The 26,282-nt window shown below is 43.4% G+C and overlaps 1 protein-coding gene across 13 annotated transcripts in view; it reads left to right on the top strand.

Moving 5' to 3' along the window:
* Nucleotides 1-23,815, top strand: part of PITPNM3 (PITPNM family member 3) — a 6,156,742-nt gene extending 6,132,927 nt beyond the window's left edge. For all 13 annotated transcript variants that reach the window (XM_069615040.1, XM_069615036.1, XM_069615037.1 and 10 more), the window contains one exon: nucleotides 20,497-23,815. In XM_069615040.1, coding sequence (XP_069471141.1) covers nucleotides 20,497-20,808 — 312 coding nt within the window. In that variant the 3' untranslated portion in view covers nucleotides 20,809-23,815. The remainder of the gene's footprint in view (nucleotides 1-20,496) is intronic.
* The last annotated feature ends 2,467 nt before the right edge of the window (nucleotides 23,816-26,282 follow it).

Raw genomic sequence — 26,282 nt, 5'->3', positions numbered from 1 at the left:
AATCTTCGCCGAAGCGCCCTGGAAGTCAGACCCTCGAAAGGCTGCCGACCCGAGACGGGACCGCCGAGGAGATCGAAGTGAAGCACCCGGACCTCGACGCTGTCGAAGTCCATTGCCGTCGACCAGGGTTCGCAGGTCTGTGTAACCGCTGGAGGCCCGTCGAAGTTGTGTTGTCCAGCCGTGGGAACCACTTGACGCCGTGCCGCCGACGACCGGAGCCGTCTGCTCCTTTGCCTAAGAACATTCAATCGAAGGACTCTCTCGACCGCTTCGTCGACCGCTTATCCTGCCGGAGAAAGTCGAGGACGACCAACGCGCCGAGGAGAATCCGCCGGTGGGTTTCCCGCCACCTCACGACCCCAAAGACTCGAGCGACTCGACGCCCTTGGTGGGCTACCGTCATTCACAATCTTTGCGGTCCAGAACTAGTGTCGCCGAGGTGCCCCGCACGCCTCTTCCTCGCAGGACGCCGACGTCTCGACGCCGACGAGCACCGCTCGGATCGAAGCCTGCCGCCTCATCGACGCCGTTCCACCCTGTTTGTTGTCGGACGTTCGACGCCCCGTGCCTCCCGCTTGAAAGGGAAGGCATTCAAGAAGGGCCGTCGATTCCCCGACACCGAACACCGAGTTCCTCGACGCTTCTCGACGCCTCTCGACGATCCGTGACTCCTGCTTTAAAGGGGGTCATTCAAGAAGGATCTGTCGACGCCTCTTCGAAGAACTCGACTCCACCAGGTACATTGGGGGGGTAAAAACATTGTAGGAGAGAATAAGACTATTGAACAATATATGGACTGGGCTTGTGTTATATCCCTTTATTTTACAGGTTGCCCAGGTGGGGGGATCTCCACACAGAACTGTGTCCAGTGGTAGGGGCCAGTATTCTGCCTATTGTTTCAACCCTCTGTTATCTCTCCTCTCTCTATTGCTGGTTTCCTTCTTATTGATCTGTGTGCCATTTTAACAGTATTGTGAATGCACTTTAATGAGGTCTAATATTAGTGGTACCACTTTAGAATTGTAGATATTTACCATTATTGATTTTCCTGAGCACAAAGTGCGTTATTGTGATAAGTGTACATAACCTTTGAATATTAATTATATAAAGACTGTGTTTTCAGTAATACAGTGTGTGGACATTCCTTTGTGGGGGCTTGGGGGATACACTGTACTTAAGAACCAGCCTGCATCACCTCCTGAGAAGCTAGGCCTTGATTGCTCGTCCATTGCTACCGTAATCGAGAATCTTGGCTGGGGTCTTCTGTGCCTCTCCTCTACCATATAGAGAGCGGAAGTACAGACCCCCCCACCGGTCTTGACAGCTTCCTGACTGAAGTTATCCATATTAGGCATGTTACCATTGCTGTTCTGACAGAGCTTAGCCTTGTGAAGGTTCTGTTGAACAGAAGCAAAGCAAATACACAATGTAACAACTCTACAATAGATCCTCACTGCCTGCCACCAGTGTTAGGCAATATTGTAAGCGGTACCCTATGGGAGACTGCAGCAGCCTTGTCCTCTTGGCAATAGTTAACCCAAACTTTAGTATAAATATGTACTACACAAGTTGGTAAAGTGACTGAGCAGGCAGGCTTATCTCAAGAGGGGGCAATGCGAGCTCTAGGGTTATTACACAGAGATTCACGGTGACAAGTATCCAAATAAACACTTACTCTCAAGGTTTCTTTATTAAACAAGTATTTATCAGTTTAACAGTCAGATGAATAAGCCTTCTGTAGAAGGGAGCAAATATGTGTAACACACAAATGTATTTCAAAATACACACTCAGTTTCCTTAAATCAGTAGATACCCTTTTGGGATGGCACGCAGACACTTTATACACCCTGAGGTGACTTAAATAACTAGGACACTGTGCACATTGATATATCACTGGCACATTTAGAGCAATACTGAGGTTACTGTCACAAGGAAAAGATGAGGGAATAAAACAATGGTTAACAAATATTCTTCAGTAGGTAAGTACTTTGCAAACCCTCCAATGCAAAGTAAATTAACCCTTTCCCAGCTACACAATTGATATTGATATTTTATTTATATCGTGCTCGTACACATGTGTTTCAGAGCGTGACGAGGCAAAGGAGGGGGACAAGGTACAACAAAACAACAATCTTACTAGGCCCAGTGACATTGAGAACGCGCAAGTGCATGTATGAGGGAGAGGGGTAAGTGCAAGGGAGGGGGGAGAGGTGGAAAATGCTGAGCAGAAAATGAATAAGTAAATTAAAAACATGAATAAATACACGAATAACAACAAGCAACAAATGGTAGTAATACATCCATGTTAGGCAGAAAACACCACACACAATTAAGACTACAAATAACAGTAGAAATTCACCTTTGGTACAAGCCCGTACTACACAGTAAAGTGGTAGCGATGGCTGAGCAGCCAGACTTATCTCGAGAGCAAGTGAGCAGTATCAATAGTTACACAAAGGACAGCAATTACTATGATTTAAACAAACACTGACTCAAGGTTTCTGAGTAAAAGAATATACATTTATTTACACATCAGTTGCAAAACATTTCCCTAAAGTAAAGCAAGTGGAAATCACACTCTTAATACACCACACCACTCCCAATAGATTCTGGACAAGTTAAACTCAAAATGAAGTGTGAGCAAAATGGCACTCCAGCAATTCAGTCCTAGGTGGAGGCCCAATGGCTAAATGCGTCTGGGGCCCGGTATGATCCTCATCTGGGTCAAGGTGAAATAGCACGTAATGGAGCTGTGTCTCGAAATGGCACTTGCCATAGTGCTGTTTCCAGTTCCTGAACACACACGCTGACAACGACTTGCATATCCTACAGCTTGTAGATTCTTCCAAGCAGCTTGCACCGACACTGCACTAGACGCTTCCAGCACGAACATTGAAAACTCCAATTTTCCCTGAATAGAAAGGGCTTCACAGATCTCCATCTGAATTTCCCACAACACCAAGCTTCAAGCACCGAGGCTATTTCACCTTGACCCAGATGAGGATCATACCGGGCCCCATACGCATTTAGCCATTGGGCCTCCACCTAGGACCCAGTCATGTGAAAGGGGATACCATACCTTGGCTCCATGAAGAAGGCTGTGACCCACTGAAAGCCGAAACGTCCTGGGACCCATCCACCAAGCTGGTGGAAGGGGGTCCTTTTATTTCTTCTTTTGATTTATTTCAGTGATGTTGATCCATTACTTTGGTCACCCTTTAGCCTGGCTATGTTAGACCTATCTAAGGTTATCTTTTTAGAGGAATAACAAAGTGATGTTAACTCTAATTTGGGTTAGGAAAACGTGTTTAATCCTGACTAAAATTTCATGTTGTTTAATGAGGAGAAAAGAAGGCATTAGAAACAGTTTATATACATGTCTCTCTCCAGAGAAGGCATTATGCAACATACTCTTGTATTTGATTGTTTGATTCTATGCAATGTTTGTTTTTTAGTTCCTATTCATTTATGATTGCTAAATATGTTGAAGGACTGCACCCTTCTATACTGTATTTGCATAAAACAAATGCTTGAATAGATGAGAGCAGCCACTTAATAAAAGCTGTACCTCCCCTCAATAAAGAGGTAAAAGTAAGCGCATGTGTATTAGTATTGTCTGCTATGTACACCTACCTATGGATGCGCATAAATAGTGCCACAAATAGGTAGTTAACACACAATAAGATTTTATTTGCATTTGAATAAGTTGCAACTAGATTAGACTGTCACAGCCAGGACAATACCTCCTTTTGTACACATTTATTTATAGCCCTTAGTCCTGGTTTTGTATTGGGCACTCCCTCCCGTAAAAATCCTTAAAAACCAAGCAGGGTCCGACCTTACTGGCTATCCGGCCCACTGTAGCTCTGTACAGCGAATTCGACCAGAGGAGTGAGTCCTGGCTTGCAGTTTGGGCAAACTGGTTGGTTCCACCAGCTCAGGGGAAGAGGATTCTTGGAGGATCTTCTCTTGTCATTGGAGTGTGAAGATTCAGACCTGCAGCAGGGCTTCACCGGGCGGTTCAGTCATTGTAGGGGTCCTCTTCTGTCAGCTCCTCGTCTGTTCTTTAGTTCCAATGGCGACTCTGCCTTTCCAGTCCCAGAGACCTGCTTTTTATGCAGTTTTCCCCCATTCACGCAGCCTGGCTGTCAATCACACAGCAGGGTGGCTGTCCTGGCGGGACAGTTACCTAGCCAATCAAACAGGAGTGCGACTTGGGTTACCAAGGGAACCCATGGCAGGGGTCCTAAAACCCCTCCCTCACATCCTGCCTACCCAGACTTTCAGGCACCTTAAGGAGGGCTTCTGTGTAGAAGCCCGCAAAAGGACGGCTAACAAAGGAATCAAACCTGGTTTGGCGCGCAGAGTAAAACACGAGAAAGACATTTTCAAAAAGAAATGGCGACTAAACCCAGCCAGAACCGTATAAAAATGTATATCGTCTAAGTTTGAGACTACCAAGATAGCCTAAAACAATACCAAGGTTATTTAAGATAAATGCGGTACAAAAAATAGGGTAGTTACCACTGCCACCAGCCAAGTCTTGATGAACAGGGAGCGAAACAGTGCTCCAAGAGAAACAGACAATAAGGTATAAGGAGTAACCCTTTCCAGTACTCCTTGTAAGATGGTTTGTACTGGGTTTGTGGTTTTAAAGAGAATAATAAAGTCAATGGCAACTTTACATGTTCTGGGAGACAGTAGTCAGTCCCAGAAAATGGAGTCTGAGTTGGGAAGTCTAAAAGACAACCCTGTCTCACTACACTGAAGGTGCTGTGTAACACACAGTAAAAAGATGATACCTATGGAGTAGGTGAGGCTCCACAGTCCAAGAACACCCAAAAAAGTAAAACACACACAGCAAAACACATGTAAGAGTGGGAAAAAAGGCTCACACTCTTACCAGGTGAAAAAGATAAATCCTAGAAATCCAGCAAAGCTGCTGAGGGACTCTGTAGGTAAGGGAAATTAGCCATGCTGGAGAATTCTCCCTAACAATCCATCAAGTGGCAAGTTCTAGGAATAAGGCAACAGACAGGGTGTGTCTGAATAAGTGTAGAGAAAGAAAAAAAATAGAAGGGGGACTGTTGGGTTAAAGATAGAGATCCCAGTGCAAGGGATTGCCTGGAGGCAGTGCGGGTGGGTGGGAGGGCAAGCAGATACCTTGGCCCTAAGACAAAGGGAGACCAGGTGCACAATGCCGAGGCAGAGCAGATCAACAGGGGAGAGAAGACAGAAGCGAAGAAGGTTTTGAGGGGCTTCCGGAACCGGAGATGGTTCTCCTCAAGTTTGAGAGTGGCAGGGAGGCTGTTCCAAGGGAGGACCAAGCCGAAGACAGTGATCTACCCCTAGCACGTTTCTTAGAAAAACGGCTGACCCTGAGGGAGTTAGAGGAGCGAAGGGCTCGGGAGGGAAGGTATTTACTGAGGGACAGCTGAAGGTATTTTGGACCCATGCCCCAGAAAGCCTTGTGGACAATGCAAAGGGTCTTGAATTTAATTCTTGCATCCACTGGGAGCCAATGTAGAGATTTCAGGGCTGGAGAGATATGGCCCCGGGACTTGAGGCCAAGGACAAGTCTCGCAGTCCTGTTCTGAAAAAGTTGCAAAGGGCGGAGAGTAGAAGCAGGTAGATTTAGAAAGAGGCTGTTGCAATAGTCTAACCTTGAGAGAACCTGGGCTCGAGAGACAGTGAGCTTCTGGGGGAAGGAGAGGAAAGGCAGAGTGCCTCTGAGGAGGTGCAGTAGGAAGTTTGACTTTTTTGAGACATGGGAGATGTGGGCAGAGAAGGAAAGTGTGGAGTTAAAGATGACCCTGAGGTTCTTGGCCTCACAGGTGGGGGTAGGAGGAGGGCCAAGGGAGGGCGACCAGAGAGTGACAGGAAAGGAGGGTGAGGGTGTTCCGATGATGAGGATCTCAGTCTTACTGGCATTCAGGCAGAGAGTGTTGGCTGTACACCAATCCTTAATGGCAGAGAGACAGTGAGATATGAGAGAAGCAGAAGAGGTGGCTGAGGGAAGCCTGGAGATGAATTTAGTGTCATCAGCAAAGCACTGGAAACTTTAACTGAAAATGGGAATGCGGTGGGCGAGAGTTGCCAAGTATTGGTTAAAGAGCCAGGGTGAGAGGATGGACCCCTGGGGGACACTGCAGGTAGAGAGGGAGATAGAGGAAAGGAAGGACCCAAGTTGGACATGGGAGGGTCGATCAGAGAGGAAAGAGGTCAGCCAGGCCAGAGCCTGATCGGTAATGCCCAGATTGTCACGGAGATGGTTGAGCAGGATGTTATGGTTGACCGTGTCGAAGGCAGAGGAGAGATTGAGTAGGATGAGGACAGAAGGAATGTAAGAGTCAAGATTGGAGAGCTGGTCTTCACAGATGTTCAGGAGAGCAGTTTCTGTGCTTCTGGCAGCTCTAAAGCCAGACTGATGGTCGTGGAGACAGCCAACAGAATCAGAGTGGAGGTTAAGCTGAGAGACAGGCAGCTTTTCAAGGGGTTTTCCCAGAAAAGGAGTAATGGAAATTGGGCGATAGTTAGCCAGGTAAGAAGCATCATCTGTGGGTTTCTTGAGTAGAGGATGCATAAGCAAGTGTTTTAGGGGGAAGGGGAAGGCTCCAGAGGCAAAGGAGAGGTTGCAGAAATCAGCCAGGGCAAGAACAAGTATGTCAATGTGGTCCTTTATGGTTTTTGAAGAGCAGGGAAGAACCTGTTTTGACGAGACTTTCATATACCAGACTTGTCTAGCGACCTCGCCTGGGGAGAAAAGAGGAAAGGAGGAGAAGGAGAGTGGGGGTGGCTGAAGGAGGGTCTGAGTTCACCGAGGGAGAGAGGAGAGGAGGGCACGAGATGGTGGACAGGATGTACTGGGTTTTAGAAATGAAGTGAGAGGCAAGGGCTGTGCAAATGACCTGGGAGGCGACAGGAGGTGTAGAGACTGCAGCAGGGTTGGCCAGTTCCTTGCAGATTTTAAAGAGTTTGGCCGACTTGTTAGATGCCGCAGAGACACAGGCTTTGATGTGGGCTCTCTTCTTAGTGTGGACAGAGAGTCGATATTGCATTTGGAGAAGGCAGCAGGCCAGTTTGTCAGTGGAAGAGCAGGAAGCCCTCCATTTCCTCTCAACCGCCCTACACTTATGTTTAAGTGTGGCTAGGCCAGAGTCATACCAAGAATTCCACTTGGCTTTGGGCTTCAAACAGATCCTCATGACAGGGGCAAGAACATCAAGAGTATCAGAAATAGAAGAGTAGAGAGTAGACAGGGCTGTGTCAAGATGTGAGTCAGCCAGAGTTGGAGGGAGATTTGGTGGCGGCGAAAGCCTCCAATGACACATGCTTCATTGGACGGATGTCAGAGAAGGTAGGTGGCAGTGTTGGTGTACACTTGGTCTGGGGGGTAGAGAGGGAGAGATGAGAGGACAGGAGGGAGTGATCACTCCAGGAGAGAGGGGTGGTCAGAGGGATGGAGAGGGGGAGGTCAGAGGAGATCAAGACATCAAGTGTGTGCCCCACAGAGTGAGTTGGGCCAGAGGGGAGAATAGAAAAGGAGAGGAAGTCACAGAGGTCATGGAAGAGTACAGAAGAGGTACAAGGAGTGTCGAGATGGATATTGGGGTCACCAAGAAGGAGGAGTTGAATGGTTGAGCCCAGGAGGGAGGAGGCCCACTCAAAAAGAAAAGAGGTGATCTGATCAGGTGGTCGGTGATAGTGGCCATGGTAAGAGAGTGGCTAGGAGAGAGAAAGAGCCTGCAGACAAGGCATTCGAAAGAGGAGTATGTCTGCATGGGAATGATAGTGGCAGGAATCCACTCAGGAAAATCAGACTACACCCCCTCTGGACCAGGTGGATCTGGGTGCAGAGAGGATTGTGTAGCCATCAGGGAGGAGAGTGTCAAAGCTTGTGGCAGAGCTGGCAGTGAACCATGTCTCGGTGAGACCGAGGACATCAAGGTCAAGTTCTGCCAGGAGGTGGCAGATGACAGAGGAGTGTTTTACAGCAGAGCGAGAGTTGAGAGTGGCTAGATGAAGGAGGTTGCCAGCCTTAAAGACCTTCCAGGGAGGGGTACAAATTAGAGGTATGCCCTGCAGAGGTGAAGAAGGAGCCTGAGGTGGGGCAGAAAAGAAGGGAAGCGAGGGCAAGGTAGCCAAAGGGGGAGAGGAGGGGACAGCAGGAGATGAAAGGAAATTGATAAGATGAGGGAAATGCCTGTCAAAGAGGAGGATGTTGGCCTGAGGGCCTTGGACCATGACGGTCCCGTAAAGGTAGACATTAATGACTTTAGAGGAGTCGAAGGGAGCCATGAGAGCTTCCCATTGGGTGCCACCAGCACTTATGTCTGCACTCACCCTGCACTGCCACCAGCTAGCCATTCTTTTATTTATCTTGCTATTTATTATCCCATGTACTGCACTTTCCCTCCCCCTCCCCCCGCACTTTTCTTTTCCCCTTCCACGATCTGAATGACACCTGGGCTAGTAAGATCATTGTCTGTCTTCCCTATGTTCCCCCTCCTTTGCCTCGTCGCGCCTTGAAACACTTGTGTATAGGCGCGTTATAAATGCCATATCATATCAATGGGAGAGGAGGAGATGGAACAGAGCACAGAGTTCATATGAAGAGTCCATAGATCTGGCGAATGAACGACAAAGAGGATGTCGGTGAGTGTCTGTTGGGCAGAAGCGCTGGAATAGGTGTCAGCAATAGGGAGACCAGGGTTGGAGGCCAAGATATCCTTATTGAACTTTTTCCTACCAGACTTAGTGAGAAGGGAAGGATAGTCAATGGCGAAGCAGTTGGAAAAGATATGAGAAACGGAACGTGCCATAGGAATGGTAGTGTGAGAAGGAGGGAGAAAGGAGGAGTGGGTTGGGGATGGCAGGTAAGAGTTTGAAAAAGATGAGAGCGTTGAAGTCACTAGGCCGGCAAGTTACAGAGAAGCAGCAGTTACAAGCAAAGTACAGCAAGATCTGACTTTTACATCAAAAAGGAAAAACAGCAAGATTTCACGCTTAAACCAAAAAGCAAAACAGCAAGATTTGACACTTCAAAAAAAAAGTAAAACAGCATGATTTGACTCTTATACCAAAAAAGCAAAAACAGCAAACAGCAAGTTGTCTAATGTGCGACTTTTGTTGAGGGATAGTTATAGCACAACGACAGAGGTAAGAAGAGTCTTTCAGTGAGCCAGGACAGCCAATGTCAATTGAGAAAAAGTCTAGGTGAGCTGAAGCACTGAAGCACTTCCTGCAGGTATGTAAAAAGTATTGCACAATGTTTTAGAAATCTTTGTAGACAATAAAATCCCTGTAGGGCCACACGCTGGGAGGCTTTTGAGGGGCAAAGCTGCAAGCAACTCTGCAAAAGCAACCAAGACAAGTCTCAACTGAGAGCTAGCAAGGCTACACAACAAGAGGTAAGCAACCCCTTAGTTTTACAGTACCTTTGGTTTGAAGAAATTGGTTCCAGCTGGATTCTGTTCCAGTTGTAGGTCTGCAGATCCTGTTGTTCCTGGGCCTCAGTCATGGGGACAAGAGAGAGGACATCTGGGGACTCCTGCACTATGAATTGAAGGTCGGCGGCAGTAATGGGCAAACTTCAGATCAGCGGCACTTCGCGTTTTCAGCTCCTCGCGGCTCTCGCAAATAGCACCACCGCTGTTCTCAGATACCTTATGGACTTTCCTCGAATATGGGGTCCAGCACTCGGTTGAGGTGGCTCAAGTTTGGTCAGTCCTGCTTCAAGGATTTCCACAGGATCTTCCTGGAGCTCGGGTCTGAGTTAAAAATGATTCACTCGATCCTGGTGTTCCTCTTCCTGGCAATCAGTTCCTGCAGCAGCAATGGAAGTACAGCCAGCTTCGAGAGGATGTCCAGACGAGATTGCTTTTGGGTTGTTTGGTCCCACCAACCCAAAGGAAGAAGTTGTGCATTGCAGGGCTTCTCTAGTGGTGGCGAATTTGGGGCTTCAGCAATGTAGCAGGGCTTCCCCCGGGCAAACCAACAGCCCAGGAGTTACAGCAAGCATCTCTTCCAAGTTCTTCTTCAGATTCCTCTGTCCAGAAGCCGACTCTGCCTTCCAAGCAAATGACCATGCCTTTTATGCAGGTTTCTCCCATTCATTCGCAATCTAGCTGTCACTCACACAGCAGGGTGGCTGTCCTCCAAGGACAGCCAGGCGGCCAATCACCTTTGGGTGCATTGTTGTAACCAAAGGGATTAAGAACCGGGAGTTTCAGGCACCTCCCTCACTTCCTGCCCTGCCAGACACGCTGGAGCCAGAGGCAGGCTTCATCAGTGAATCTTGCCAAAGACAAAATGAACAAATGGACCAAACCTAGTTTGGCGCACAGAGTAAATCTCAAGAAGAACCTTTCCAACAAGAAATGGCAAAAAAATAAGACCGGGGCCATTTTGACAAAATGGGCACCCATGGGTGCTTTACTGCAGCTGCAATTGCAGCTCGCGGTAGAAACTCTCAATGGTAGTAAAAAGTAAACCACTGCCACCAGCCTTTTATTGTACAAAGGGTAACATAAAAATGTTACATGAGAAACTAGACAAAGGGGATACTAAGTAACCCCTCCAGCACCCTATTGTAAGCTTGTGTGTGCTGAGTCTAGAAAGTTACAAAATGTAAGTAAAGTCAATTTCACTTCACTACTCTTGGAAACAGTAGTTTAACAAAGAGAAGGTATTTAAACCTTTGGGAAATCTGGAAGGCTTCCCTGTTTCACTGCACTAAAGGTGCAGTCTGACACAACGTAAAAAAGATGATGCCTATGGCGTTTGTCAGACTGCAAAGTCAAAGGAAACACAGTGTTCCAATCAATGCAAAAATACATGAGAGCGTGGGAAAAAGGTCTCACTCCCTCCAGGTTAGAAATTAAAAGTCCTAAAGTCCAGCAAAAGTGCTGGGGGTTTCTAAGATAGAAGGGAATTAGCACATTTCTGAGAATTCTCCCTGACAGTATTCAACTCACTAGCACTATGGGCTGAGGTCATCATGTTTACATTATATCTTGGATAATGGGCGTAATTGTGTATTTTATTGTTTCATCCCAGATCGATTAATGGTTTGGGGGTATTTTGTGTCAGATTGTGTTTCTAACATTGACGGTATAAATCATGAAATTGTATGTTTTTATAGTATAAAATGCACTTGCACCGTACATGCTCAGGTCATTTATTATGTTTATATTATATCTTGTATAATGAATGCAATTGTTTACTTTACTGTTATGATGTTAAGTATGTTGCACCGTATTTGGTATTTATGTTTGACTATTATGACGTTCTGCCGAAATAAAATATCTCTGACCTTTCCAGCATCGTACTACGGTCTGTGGGAGTCACTAGAGGGTTGCTTTCCCTTGACCAGGTCCCAGTATCTGGCTTCTTAAGGCAGAAAGCATGAGGCACTGGATGGCGGTTCTGTCTCTCTAATGCACAGGTCTGGTGTGTTACTAGAAAAAAATACTCTGGTGAGCATCTTCATTAAGAGGTACTGCCCCTGAGAAAAAGACTGCATTTTACTTCAAAACGCTTGCCTGATTCAACGTTAGGTCTTAGCACTGCGAGCTGAGAGCTCTTGCTACCACAGTTCCCTCTTCCTGGAGGAGGCGGGACGTTGCAGCCTGACGTGACCAATCACGTGATAATCAGCGGGCTTTTTATTCAGACCTAAACTGCCCTTGCGGCGTAAAGCCCTTTGGAGTTAAGCCCTCTGGCTGTTATACGGCTGTTAGGCGCTGGTGGCGTGACTGGTGGACGGGAGACTGCGGAGGTGTTCCCTTTTTGATCCCGGGCCGTGAGTCAAAGACGGTGGTTTCATTTAGTCTGCTTTCCTGCGGCGTTGGGGTACGTGGGGTGGTTTATTACTTCAAACACTCGAACCAATTTTAAAGTGTTATTCCTTGCTTGTTTCATAATATTCAAACATTTTGGGTTTTTCATTAATTACTTGTTTTGCTAGAACTTGGAAGTATTTAAACTGCTGCTTTGATAAATTTGCCGAATGTTACATGATCAATAGCGGAAACGTCCATACCTTAAATTTATCAAACACATTATTCCCAATATACTTTTGCCAATCATGACTGACAAAAGAGGGAAAATCTATAACTTACACACTGACATGCCCTGTCCTTCACGATTACGTGCGTTGTGAGACTCATTACATAAAGATAGTCCTTTTCTAACTCCGAAGTCAGCTCGCCCTTCTACAAAGGGCCTTCAATCGGATAAACGAGCTGGGAGGAAGCGTACTCGCTCTAATACACCGGCTGGTGATATTCGAGACTTTGGGTTTAGAGCATTGCATGTTAGTCGTTTGGTGGCAAAAATGCCTGAATTAGCAAATTTAAGTGTTTCAAACGTAGAGGCTCAACCACTATGTGTAAATCAGGATTGTTTGACCACTAAACAACCACTAATAAGCTCTCCAACAACATTAGATCCGAATGCCACTAATGAAGGCTGCGAACAACCATGTGTTATCTCTTTATCAAATACTACGATTTTGCAAAATGCTCGTACAGGTAATGTTGCAAACTCACTAAATAAGTCTAGAGATGTCATCAATGTAGTTGATGATGCTATCATCGATCTACATTCATCAAACTCATGTTTTCGGCTAAAGAAGATCGTCATGATCTTTCTAAATCTCCTGCCTTATTTCAGAATGAAAGTACGTCTGAAATTGAAACTTCCATTTCTTTCATTCCTCCCACTCCAAGAAGACCAGATTAACTACGGGGTCATTCTTGAAAAGAATCCCCAATAATAACGTTGGAAGTGATGAATATTGCTATAACATCTCTTGCAAGACTATTTGAAGTTCTTGATTCAAAAGTAAACACTATTGTTGAAAATCTTAAAAACTGTGCCATTTGGCAAACATCGATTACTGATTCTTTGGCCCAGAGGCAGGTGTTTGATAAAAAAAGCTGCTTTGTTGACATTTAATCAGATACTAGAGTTTGTATCTACAGTAAAACTGGTTACTGATCAGCTTGGCTCTCAGTCCAGTCGGTGTTCACTCAACAAAGCCACATTACCTCTAAAAGCTGCTGTTCCATTCATAGAGGGCATCATTTGTGAGACTCCAGTTGAGTTGCCGGTTGCAGTGCCTTTACTGCCTCCGTTACTCACGGATGAACCACCTATGATTTCTTCTGCTAAGGCACTTCCTATAGCGGGAAGTGTACAGATACATAAAGAAGCGTATATGATTTTTGACAAAAATTCTAAGAAACAAAAATCTGAACTTACTTTAAATGGGAAAAAAACCAAAAATCAAAAATTGAAAAAAGCCACATCTACTGGTCAAACCAAACAGTTTATTAAATCACTTTCTAAACCAGTGAGTGGTTTAAGATTGGCATCTAATGCTATAACCAAAAAATACACTAATTTGGTACAAGAAAAGAAAAGAACTACCAATGACAGGGTAAGTGATTTACAGGTAGACCTAAATCATTCTCCACTGGATGATTTGGTACAGGCTGTGGAAGAATGCGAAAATGAGTGCACAGATCCACCTGCTGAGGTGCAGCTAACACCAATAGCTAAGATTGTCATTAAAAATAACTCTGGTCACTCCGATCCCCTATCTACTCGCGTAGAACTTATGAAGGCCGTGGATGATTACATGCGCCAATTTCAAGCAAATCCGGTAATGTCACATCCGCTGACGAAATCTACTCCTGTCATGCCTAAAACACTAATAAAAGGTTCTGAAATTACTGATAAGCCAAACACTTTGCCCCTTCGAAATGAAGTGACTGGCACAAGTACAAAAAATCTCTCTAGTGAACCGACTGTACCGGTAGTACATGCAAGTGCGCAAACTGATATTCTATCCTCGATTAGGGACTGTTTAGTGGCCCTAACTTTAGAACAAAAAACACTTAAGTCTGCCATGAAAATATCTACTTGTGGCTCTATTCATGACTCTTCATCAATTGTAAACCAGAGGCCGAATGCCAGAAATGTCTCATTTCAACTCCCAGCAGTGATTGAGAAATCTACTTCTATTCAAGAAGTACCACGTACAAAGAAAATGGCCTCAATGACTCCGGCCAGTGGGACCAAAAAGCCCCCTCTATTACACTCAATTTTCTTAAGCTGTCGAGGAGGATCCTTTCCGACATATACCATGAACAGAAGGAGTATCATGGAAATTTCTCTGATATCCCAATGTTGGAGAGTCTTGCCTCAGGAGACATTGATTGGGTCGAATTTCCTGATGAAAACGACTCAACTGTTTCGTGTCTCTGGATTAGATCTCGTGTCATTTTTAACATCATATGGTCTGCGAGATCAGCGCTTTTTGAACTTGGATTCAAATTAATCCCTACCAATGGTGAAAGTCCCCTAAATGACGGTATACAATATTCTGAGAGAATAGAAGCTGTGGGATCAATTCCTGCAACTCTCCCAAAAGAAAACATGGGATTTGTTAATGTTGAATGGTGCTCTTAAAACTGAGATCCCACCTTCCCACACTTGGTCGAGTGGACAACATAGAGCAGTCATCGATTATGTTTATGTAGATAGAGCGCTATTCAATCTAATCTCCAAGTTCGCTATTTTGCCTTCTTTGGATAGTGATCATCTGATGCTGACACTTGAATTCACAATACATGATCAGGGCAAACTACAGGTATGTCAACAACAACTAAAAAATTGTGAATGTCAACTCTCAGCTGAATAGATTACATTGGACGAATCCTGATTTAGAAGCGCTGGGCGAAGATCTAATTAAAGAGCATCGCCTTCTCTTACAGGAAACACTTGTTCCTTTAGAATATCATGACAAAATGCATTTATTTGCCTCCCCGAGTACATCTGGTCATAAAGCTTCAAATAGCACTCGTCCCACTCATGCATTCGATCAGTTAATCAGACATAGAAAGTCTGTGTTTAGGAAACAGAAAAGACAATCCCTGCTTCTTTTGCCAAAATATCGTGATTCGGCTTTACGTAAAATAAAGCCGAATCACGATATTAACCAATTTTTATAAAAATTGGTTAAGGCGCATAAAGCAAGTATGTATCAAAACGATGGTGAGCAGTGGCTTCATGTGGCCCAGACAAAAAACACCTCTCAGATCTGGAAGCTAATTAACTCAGGCACAACGTGTTCACAATTATCATCTCAAATTAATGGTGTATCTGAGAAATGTTGGGTTGAGCATTTCACGAATATGTATGATCTCCCACAAAACAATTACAATCAAGAGCTACTGAGGTCAGATGATTCCCCGTTTTTTTTAAATTTGATCGGGATGACATACTGTTCTATATTAACAGAGCAAGTTCATCTAGAGCTCTGGGCCCGGATAGTCTGTCAAATTATACTCTAAAACAAAATCCGAATTTGTGGGCCAATATTCTATATACTATATTTCTCTCTATCCAGGTAAAGCAAAGCATTTCTCCATCTTGGTGCAAAGCCGTGATAGTTCCCATTTATAAGAAAGGGGACCGTATGAACCCAGCAAGCTATTGCCCAATAGCGCTTCTTGACGCACCCGGGAAAATCTTTTCCAGAATCATTCTGCGAGATCTTAATATTTGGTCCATTAACGAAAATCGACGTGACCCTTTTCAGACGGGCTTTGTAGCAGGCTTAGGTACTGCTATAAATATAACTATACTTAATGCTACCAAAGCAGCCTACGCAATAAAACATCAATCTCTTTACTTAGCCTTTGTCGATTTTCGTGTTGCATTCGACTCTGTCGACCAACAACTACTGCTTAACAAATTGTCGAATTTTGGTTGTCCAACATCTCTCATCTCACTAATCAAGTTATTACATTCCAACGCCACAATGAAAGTAAAACTGAACCTTGGACAGTGATGTCATCAATGACATTTGTGATGTCATCTTTGATGTCCTGGGTGTTAGTGTTAGCAGTGCACGGTGGAGCGAGTTATTGTTGCTTATCTTACCATAACTGCCGAATTTCAGGGGTTTTTCGGTTTTATTTTGAACCATAATGTCCCTTTAACAAAGTTTTTTTACTGAATTTGATAGGTTCTAGTAGCGCAATTTAACCCCGCTCCTGCCGCAAATTTGGTGTAAATCCGTCCAGCGGTTTGGGCTGTAGGTGTGCGCATTATGTCTATGGGAAAAAACAAAAGTTTTGGGACCCCCCTCTAGCTTTGCCCCCCCTGGACCAAACCTCTCCAAACTTTGCAAAAAGATTCAGAGTGGGCCATATACTTTTTCTGCAAAGTTTGGTGAGGATTCGTCCAGAGGGAGCAAAGTTATAAGCCACCCAAAAAATGCTCTTCCTATGGAAACACCAACTTAACCATAACTACATGGACGCTACCGCGTCCATGTAATATATATATATATATATATATATATATATATATATATATATATATATATATTTAAATACATATACATATATATATATATATATATATTAGTTTTGTGCATAAGTAGGAAAGTAAACAAAATAAATCAATTAGTATACAAAAGCATGTGTTTTGCTTCGAAAAATAAAAGTGTGCATACAATTGCAAACAAATTACCCACAAGAGTCGTTTTTTTAAATGATAATAATCATTGTGCATACATTATTCAAGGGCTTTACCCTATAATCACCAACAGACCCCAAGGTCACCTTGGAGGCATTTAGGGATTTCATTATTGGAATTTATCCCCATGAGCGCACAGGTATCTCTGTGAGTATTCTCACTAACTCAATTTTTCCATTTGTATTAGTATCTTCTTAGCCAAGGGCACACACCTGAAGCACCGGAAATATCTGATGATTAATGTTAAATCATTGTAAAACAAACCTTATTGAAATTGTAGTGCATCCCCACCAATTAGACATGATGTATATTTAAGGCAAGGTATTAGTCAAAAGTGCACATATCAAAGGTGAGTGGGTTTGTGAACAGCTGGGTCGAATCCCTTGTGGGTCCCAGCTGTAGTCTGTGGGATGCAGCGCACAAGGGTCTGAAGAAGGTCTCAAGCATATTAGATTTAGTTATACTGTACATATTGTGGAGTCGTGTGTAGAAGTGCTATGTTCCACCAAACTGACTCCTTTTGTGGGCCTAATTTCCTGTGAGGGAGGCTGGGTGATAGCTAGCCCTCCAGTTGGACTTGAGATCCATACTAAGTGCATGAGGGTGCCAAGGGGAAGAGACAAGTTTTGAGTGACTTCCTTAAGGCGAGTTGGTCTTCTATGTGGCAGATGTTTAATGGCAGTTCCAGATGGTGGGTGCTTGTACTTGAAAGGAGGAATCCCCCCATACGGGTTGATTTCAAGTTCAAGTGCTGAGCATGATCTGAGGTTTGTTAGGCCTGTAGCATGTGGATTTATGCTGCAGGTATTCTGGCCTTTTGTTGTAAAAGGCTTGATCAGTGATGTGCGTCGCCTTGAAGGTGGAACACTGCGTGATTGGAAGCCAGTGAAGGGCACTGAGGGAAGGGAAGATGTGTTCTCTGGGGCCGTGTTTGCACTCATTTTTTTGCTGGGATGCGGTTCCACTAGGTATAAGGTATTAGCATAGTCTAGGCGAGAAAGGATGATAGCAATAATCACAGATTCTCTGTGGGAAAGTCAGCAAAGGAAAAAGGTGGCAGAGGATGCATATGTGTAGGTAACAGCAGTTGATGTGATATGACAGAGATAGGTTTGAGTCCATAATACACCCAAGATATATTCATTCTTAACATTTGTATCACTGTCCGTCCACCTAGTTTTCCTGTCCTGTATTCCTCCCCCCTTACTGGGTCTTCCCTGCTGGCATAATATTTAAATAAAGCGCTTTTTGTGCAGCCCAAGAAGAGGCACCAACCTCACAAGCAGACCTCCCTCAAAACTACTATAGAGATAATGATTAGGCCTCTTAACTATCCGTTTGTGTTCACAGGGTTTTGAGGGGAAGCAGCGCTATCTCAGCTGGGCATAACCAATAAGAGTCCTGATGACACCAACTCTAAAAACCACCAATAAAATCCACACAATAACCACAGCAATAGCAATAGTCAGCTTTATTTTCTATACAGCTGCAGGTAATCAGACATGGTAAATGGCATATTAACACTTCCCAAAAATATTTAGAAAATGAGAACTATACATAACGCAGTAAAATACATTTATTCCATTACATTTAAACCAAGTACTGTCTAACGTAACTTTCCCTAACCTTGAGACGCATGGGAAACAGCGTGATTTGCATGTACAATTCTACATTTCCTACACATCTGACAGTCTCCGCCTATGGCAGAGCCCTCCATCAAACGTAATGAGTCATAGGCTAGTAACTGATGAGTCACATTTATTCCGGCTCCGATACAAAAAAAATCCTACACATGCGACGCGTCACTCGGCAGACCTCACTGGGCATACCTAGGTCGAAAGCCGGGATCACAGCCTTCTGCTCTTTCTCAATGTTTGCCAAACAGTCTTTACACCTCTCACACTAGTTGAGGCGTATCATTAATCAGTCTGCAGTCAGTGTTGTCCTGCTCAGTACAGCGGCACACTGGCTGCTCAGAAGAGAACATAACATATTGTCAGCATTGTATGAGGCAATACTAACATCATTCCAAAGGTTTGAAACAAGTAATTGAAATGTACCTCGGGGCTTCACCATCCCACCTCTGCAGATCTTATTCACGCAGAATTGGGTGTTGCTTTTCTGGAGGACATGAATAGAACAGCAAGCACCATGTGAACTCTGGCGTTCTACGTCTGTTAACGCAAAACTTGTTTAATAGAGCATAACGATCAGTAACGGATCAGTAACGGAATTCGTGGCTGCAATCAATTATCAAGACATTGTTTTAAGAAGATCGGGGATACAGGTATCACACAGAGTGCAATAAAACTATAATAAGAAGTTCTAGAATAATAAACGCTTGCTGGAACATATACATTCATCAACAGGGAATGCCTTTAAGAGCAACCTGCAATGGCCATATCAAAGTCTGTAAATAACATTCTTACTGACCTGTAATGAGAACAGGACAGTACTACTATACCTGCAATCTATTATTGCAGTGTATCTGTGGCGGCACAATGCCTGATACGCGAGGAAGCACAGAATAATTCTACCTGTCACTGCAGAACTTAATTGAAGCTTTAACTAACTTTTCAAATTCCCCTCTTCTAAAAATCGCATTCAGTGACTCTTTACAGAAATTGATTGCTAAGGAACGGGTTGTTGTAGTATGTTTATTGTGTGCGCTGCTAGAGTTTAACGCGGAATATAAATGCAAGAATCTGCTTGTGGTCATTCATTTTTAACCACAACGTTTTACACATGCATTTTCTTAAACTGCTTAAAATGTGTTTCTACAATTTATTGTAGGGTGACTACTGGTATTTTCTTTTTAACAAGAGCCTAGGCAATACAGCGGACGACAGTGTGAATCCACATACTATAAGGATTACAAACACCACCATACGCAAAAAGGTTATTGCGTGCCACCTCCGAGTTCTGTGCCCTTATAAAGGACAGCTTTCCCCCATTCGGCCACTGAGCGGCTCTGTGACTTGCACTGTTGTTACCAGCAAATGATTGAATCTATCCTTGCCAATCCAGTATCTTACTACGGTGGGTATATTGTATTCCATATGTCTCCCATAAGTCATGAAATAAGACACTGGATTTCCAAGGATAGATTCAAGCCTTTGCTGTTAAAACAGTGCAACAATGATAGACAGAAATTCCATGGGAAGTATGTATTTATGCAACAGGATCGCAAATGAGTTCTGCAATATCTGTTTTTTGTTGCAAGACCTTTTAGAAGCTTTAAAAAAATATATATTACCCCATCGAAAGCGATATGGGTTTAGGTAACTCAGTGTGTCTTTCTCTACTTTTCTGCACAGGATCTCCTTGTGACTAAAGCACATATGAAATGAGCTTCGAAATATAAGATTGCATTAACTGGACCAGGGCAATGATGTATTATTTTGAAATTCCTACGTTATAGGTGAAAAGAGCAGTAGCAAATTTCGTTCTCTGTTTTTAGCTGAGAGATGGGAATAAACGCCTTAAATTGTGGTTATTATTATTGTGGAAAATGGGGCAGTAAATATGTTCTCAATATTTCTTTGTGAAATAAAGCTATTAACATAAATAGTCCTGACATCTTTAACAAATGTGCGCATTATGAAACTCAGAGCTGGTACTGTTCATCATGTGCACCCTCCAGCCCACTAAACAAATATGAAAATAAGCCTCCAAGAAATAGCACAATTCTGTGACTTAGTGAAATAGGGCCACTTTTGAGGTTGATTAGGGGTCTATATCTATTAGTTTGACAAAAGCACATGGCGTTTGAGGGATGTGGGCAAGGGAATGTCATCTGTACGGATATTGGATTTAATTTAATAAATTACGGTCTAGATATAAACAGTTCCTGTAGGGACATACACACATTCTTCAGTGCATCAACATTGTCTTCTTAAAATAACACTAAAGAAGAATTTCTAAATCCCTCCTCTGTTTCAGTTCCTTAGTGATGGTTATGCGGCTCACCTGGCCACCTTGGAGTTCAGCCACCACTCGCGTCCCAAAAAGAACAACTCCCGGATGATTTTGCGCAAGGGAAGCTTTGGCCTTCACACTCAGCCTGAGTTCCTAAAGAAAAGAAATCATTTGCGCAGGACGATGTCAGTTCAACAGCCGGACCCGCCGACCTCAAACCCCAAACCAGAGCGTGCGCAGAGTCAACCAGAATCAGACAAAGATCACGACAGACATTTGACTCCAATGTCCTGGGTTCGGAGCGGAAGCAACAAATTTGACCGGTCCCTGGAGTAAAAATGTTCCGATGCTCTAACCATCTCTTTATTGGCTTGGATCATAGGCCTGGAAATCGAGACATCAAGGTAGCATCAAGAAAAGTATTGGGCAACTTGCGTTGTTACCACCTCTACTCATGAGTTCAATTACTGAGACAGATGTCCTGTCTGCTACTTGATGTAATAAATTAAAGTGCAACTTGCTTTCCTGGGAGCTCATTCAGGGAAGTATACTTCTGGTCTATTTTTATCTAAACAAAATAACAGGAATATTTGTTTGGCTGTTGGGGGCTTTCTTGCATGATTTCCATCCTAAAACATAGGGTTTATCTGCATACTCCTGAAGCGTTTACAGGCCAGAGAACAAGATTAACATTCAAAACAAGTATGCAGTTTATCACGCGGAATTGCCTACAGTAAGTTTACAATTCATCGTACGGCTCAAAAAAAGACTTAATATTTTAACAAAATCAAAAATGTACTGGTTTAGCAGCAGACAATATTTATTTATGAGTGTTAGATCAAGTATTTTGCCAAAAACTTCTGGAAATATTTGATCAAATCAATCACATGGGCACAGTTAATGACGGAAAGTCCAAATTAGTACATTCTAATGCAGTTTAATGGATAGAATTAAGATTGTGTCTGTTTTATACAGTCGTTATAAATGTTCCTTTTAATTAAGAATCGTCTCTATTCCTGCCTCGTCTGTATTACTCCAACTTGTATCTTTAACTAATTGGAAAAACTTTTTTCTAAATTTCTCATGGCATGTTTTATGGAAAGTATGATTTTCAGTAAAAAATTGCTCGACGTTTTTTAGATGACATACGTTGAAAAGCCAACTCTATTGGTTGTATTCTCCTCACAACTTAACCTTTCCATGATGGTGCAGGTATTAGTTGTCTTTAACCAGTCATGGCACCACACATCGACTAGTAATGACGGCCACGATAGAGAAGAAGCAGACAAATTCCTGCAATGATTTACAAGACCCTATGAACATCAACGGTAAAGACATTGATAATGTGCCTATATGATTGGATGTTTACAGACCGTCTTCTCTGACCTGCCTGATCCAATGACTATATTCCAGGATGGCAGTCAAGAAAGCTTTACTTGTGACTCGAATGTTGTGGCAGAAAAGCATAGAATGTCTTCCACCAGAAAATGGTATGTGTTATAGTGAAATGAAGCTTTCAGGTCATCCTTTCACTCATGTTCAATGGAAAGCTGTACCATCTCGTTTGCAAACAAAAGGTACTAGAAATATTTAGAAAAATTCAGGGTTGCCTGGCTATTGCTTGTGTTATGTGTAATTAATCCCCATTTTACTTTTCCAGAGAACAAATGCATCAAACAGAGCATGGCATCAGCGAGATCATTTATAGGCTGCTCTAAAAATGATATGAATTTGGCTGCATTATATGTTATATTTGATATCCCAATTTTGCAAGGATATCCTTCACACCTGTGTTAAATCGATTCAATATTCCGGATAAAGTATATATATCTACAATTCACTGAAATGTCGTACTACTAAATTATGAACAATAATTCAAAGTATGACATATTAATGGAGATTTATTTATAACATATGGAATGTGTGACATAAACGTTGGTCCAATAATCCCAATTTGGGGTTATGGTGGCATTTAACAAACCACATATCCCTCACTCACATGTTTTTATTATATGGTCACATAGCGCTTGATAGCATTTAATTACCATGTTGCATGGTTACTCAATCACATAGGGCCTCATTAGAAGTTTGCCGGACCGGTAATTACGGTACCGTAAGCTTGCCGGTACCATAGTTACTGGACCGACAAACTACGAGGTCTGCCCGCGGGTCCCTGTCAGCCCGGCAGGTCCGACATGCCTTGCGGGACGGCACTCGCGAGCAGAACTGCCTGGTAGCGCCGGCACCGTTATTGATGGTGCTGGCGCTACCGGCCTCCCCATTCCGATTGAGCCCTATGGAGCTCAAATGGGAAGGCGGAGTAATAAATACCGGCACCCGTCAATGGGCAATTACTGGGTCCCGTGGGGCTGGAATGCCCCGGTAATTGCCCATTGCCGGGTGCCGGAAAAAAAACAACTACGCCGGCAGCCGTGCCAGTAATTACAGGCACGGCTACAGCCATAGTCGTAATGAGGCCCATAATAGTCTCTTATTTACGTTGTCTCTTGACACATGTTTATTTATTTTTGCCAGACCCTAAGTCTGTCAGTTCCTAGCTCTCATTGGTATTGTAACCCAGGAAGTGATATGGCACTCCCCTCATTGGCCGATTTTCAGGTCAAATGAGCCAGTATGGTAATCTCATGATGTAAATGAACGTTTTACTGAACAACATGGATTCTCTTTAAATGACTGCTTCACTAAATACGCAGCAGACAACCTAATGAGAAATTGCTCCAGTTACCCAGATACTTCTGAACAACTCTCACCATTTGAGTGGCACATTTCCTGATAATCCCAACATTAATATATTCACAAAACATCAAAGTAAAATCGAACTGGACCACAAAACCTTCTAGAGTATATTTAGTAAAGAAAATAAATCAAATGGAGAAAAGCTCTGAGGCACCCACTTGTTTGGGATGAGAGCCAAAGGACTGCTTACCTTCCACTTTAGAAACTCTAGACTTCAAAGGGCTTATTCACTAAGAAATAAAGTAGTAGCATACTATTTTTTCGACCCGCAAAGATATTCTCAGAGTAAAACTGCCTTACTCTGTCCTTAAATCAGGAACGAGAATTGACCCCAAGCGCTTGTTTTAGAAGGAGGTAATAGCTGCAATAAATTCAGTCCAAAGATTAAAGATTTCATTAGGTTTATCTTTTAAATACTGAAACGTTATATTAAAAACTAGTGTGCAGGTCTGTGTACACGGTTCAAAGTGCAGGTTTTTATCAACACAGTAGGACCACTGTATATCCTAAGCCTAAAGCTCCCTTTAGTGGTGACAACAGGCAAAGCTATGGCTGCATCAGACAAACATACAGGGACAAACATACATCTGGCCTTTTATTATATTGTTAGTTTAGATTAGATATAAACTAATCAACCTATGCATCAAGCTTTTTATTCAGCCAGTTTCTTGAAGGTAAATTCTGACAAATGAAACATTGAATGATCCATTAAATTCATATATCTACACTAAATGTGTTTTAAATTGTAATGCATGTGTGCTGCTGCAGGTGCTCTTCCCTAAATGGCAGTACAGAGAAATAAAAGGAACATTAATAATGACAATAGAAATATGTTTTAATTTTTCGCTTCATGGCAGATGGTGTCCACTCTTAAGCACTTTACCAATAGGTGCTATTGTTATTGAATATAATGGTTATTTATCACTCAGGAGGATGAAGAGCTGAATCTGCCCTTCTTGGATTTGAACCAAGTTCTCCAGTCTCAACACAATTGACAAATCCTAAAAGCAAACACTCAACTCTGCAGTTGCTTAGTGGCTGTGTGAAGCAAACAATAATATATATTATAGCGCGATCGCCGCACTATAGTTGAGTATCAAGTTCCATGGGAAACTTTTGACTTGCATAACGGATGTGGCTGATATTTTGCAAACAACAAGTTTGTCACGCCATCAAAGATGGACATTTTGGGGAAGATTTGTTAAAAAATGAAAAGGTTATTGAGAAAGCAAAAAAAGCACTACTCCCATTAATTTCTCCATGCAGGAAAACGTCCATATTTCCGCACAGTAAAAAACGCTGGACGGAATTGGACAAGGTACGAAAAGGGTTTGTAAGCTGGCGCGTAAAACAGTTCATGTGACCAAATAAGTATTATCTATATATATATTATAGTGCAGTGACTGCCGCACTATAGTTGAGTATCAAGTTCCATAGGAAACACAAAATTGCATTGCTAATAACTTTTGACTTGTATAACGATTTGGCTGATATTTTGCAAACAAAAAGTCTGTAACAGGCTTGCACAGGCTGGATATTTTGGGACAGATTTATTAAAAAATATAATTATTAAGAAAGAAAACAAATGCTGTTTTTGGCCTACTCCCATTCATTTCCCCCAAGAGAAAAAGTCAAGACCAGGTACTAAACAACTTGGCACGAAGCATTGACTCAATTTCTGGGAGGAGTCTTGGGTCATTCCATCCAGTAGTTAAAACATTATTTGATGGGCAATGGGTTGCCCTTCTACCAAAATTACAGCTATATCTCCCACCATGCTTTGCAGCAGAGAGGCTTTTCAGAAATGAAAAATCCACCATTTTTTTTTGTTTATGTAAGATATAACAGGGGTTATGTTCGAAATAACCGGTGGGGAGGGTGAAAGAAGACACCATGTGAAATTGGTTGGTTGGGGGACATGGCTGGAGACCAAGTTCAGAGCCCTAATTTTTCTCATAACCCAGGTTATTTTCGCATAACCGTTCCAGTAGAAAACGGGATCAAGAATAAAAGTGCATCACATGAATAACCTGGATTATTTTATGACTAACCAGGGTTATTTGCAGTACAGTATTATCAGGGTTATACTAACTGTGGTTATGGGAAAAAGTTTAAAACAAAAAGCAAAAAAAACAAAAAGTTATAAAATGTGATGAATACAAAAAATGTGGAATGTTACAGCTACAGTGTGGTGGGGTGATGGGTGTGGCCGATCACTGTGGCCACTGGGTTACTTTTAGGAATTAAATGATGCAATATGAAAAGTCGACACAGACATTGCCGAAAGTCACGGCTAGTGGGCCGCAACAAAACCTATTGGGGCAACATGTGAAGGGAACATGGCCAAAGGCTCTGGCCATGGCCAGTGTGCCCAAAAGAAATCTAGTGGTCCGGCCACAGCGACTGCCAGGGCCAATGGCCATTGCCATAGGCCATGGCTAGTGGTCCCATTTCGGAGACCTATTGGAGCAATATGTAGAGTGGCCACAGCCGAAGGTACTGGCCAAAGGACATGGCTAGTGGCACTGGAGGAAAGCTATTGGGGCAACATGTAAAGGGGACACAGCCATAGCTAATGGTCATGGGCAAATGCCATGGCTAGTCAACAGGAAAGAAAGATAGTGTTTCAAAAGATATAGTGGGAAGACCACTAGAGGGCACATCAAATGATGGCCACCTGTAGCAGAGCTCTGGCATCCCCCCACTTCGCCTGGAGGATAGAGAGTGGAATGGCCCCCATTTACAAGCGGTGAAGGGTACCTCAGTGTCCCAGGTTCTGGCTCAGAGGAGAGGGTCCCTTTCACAGAGGCGGAGATCCACGGTGGAGTAGAAATTGAGACAACTTGAGAGCCCTGGCAGTGGAGCGCTCAGACAGAAGGAGACCATGCCTGACACTGGAGCAGACTGAGTCTGTCCCTCGGTGCTGTGGCCTATACGACCTTGGTAGAGGTGTCTACGTCGCATTTCTTTGGCCTCCTGTTGGTGGGTCCACCCTCTGGGGAGACTGGACTAAGTGAGGCTGGAAAACTGGAGTGACAAGTGAGGTAGCAGAA

This window comes from Ambystoma mexicanum, chromosome 9 (genome assembly GCF_040938575.1).
Source record: "Ambystoma mexicanum isolate Mex_15411 chromosome 9, UKY_AmexF1_1, whole genome shotgun sequence".
In the NCBI taxonomy this organism is placed as follows: Eukaryota; Metazoa; Chordata; class Amphibia; order Caudata; family Ambystomatidae; genus Ambystoma; species Ambystoma mexicanum.
The sequence above is the reverse complement of the archived record's forward strand: the minus strand, read 5'-3'. Positions and strand labels throughout refer to the sequence as shown.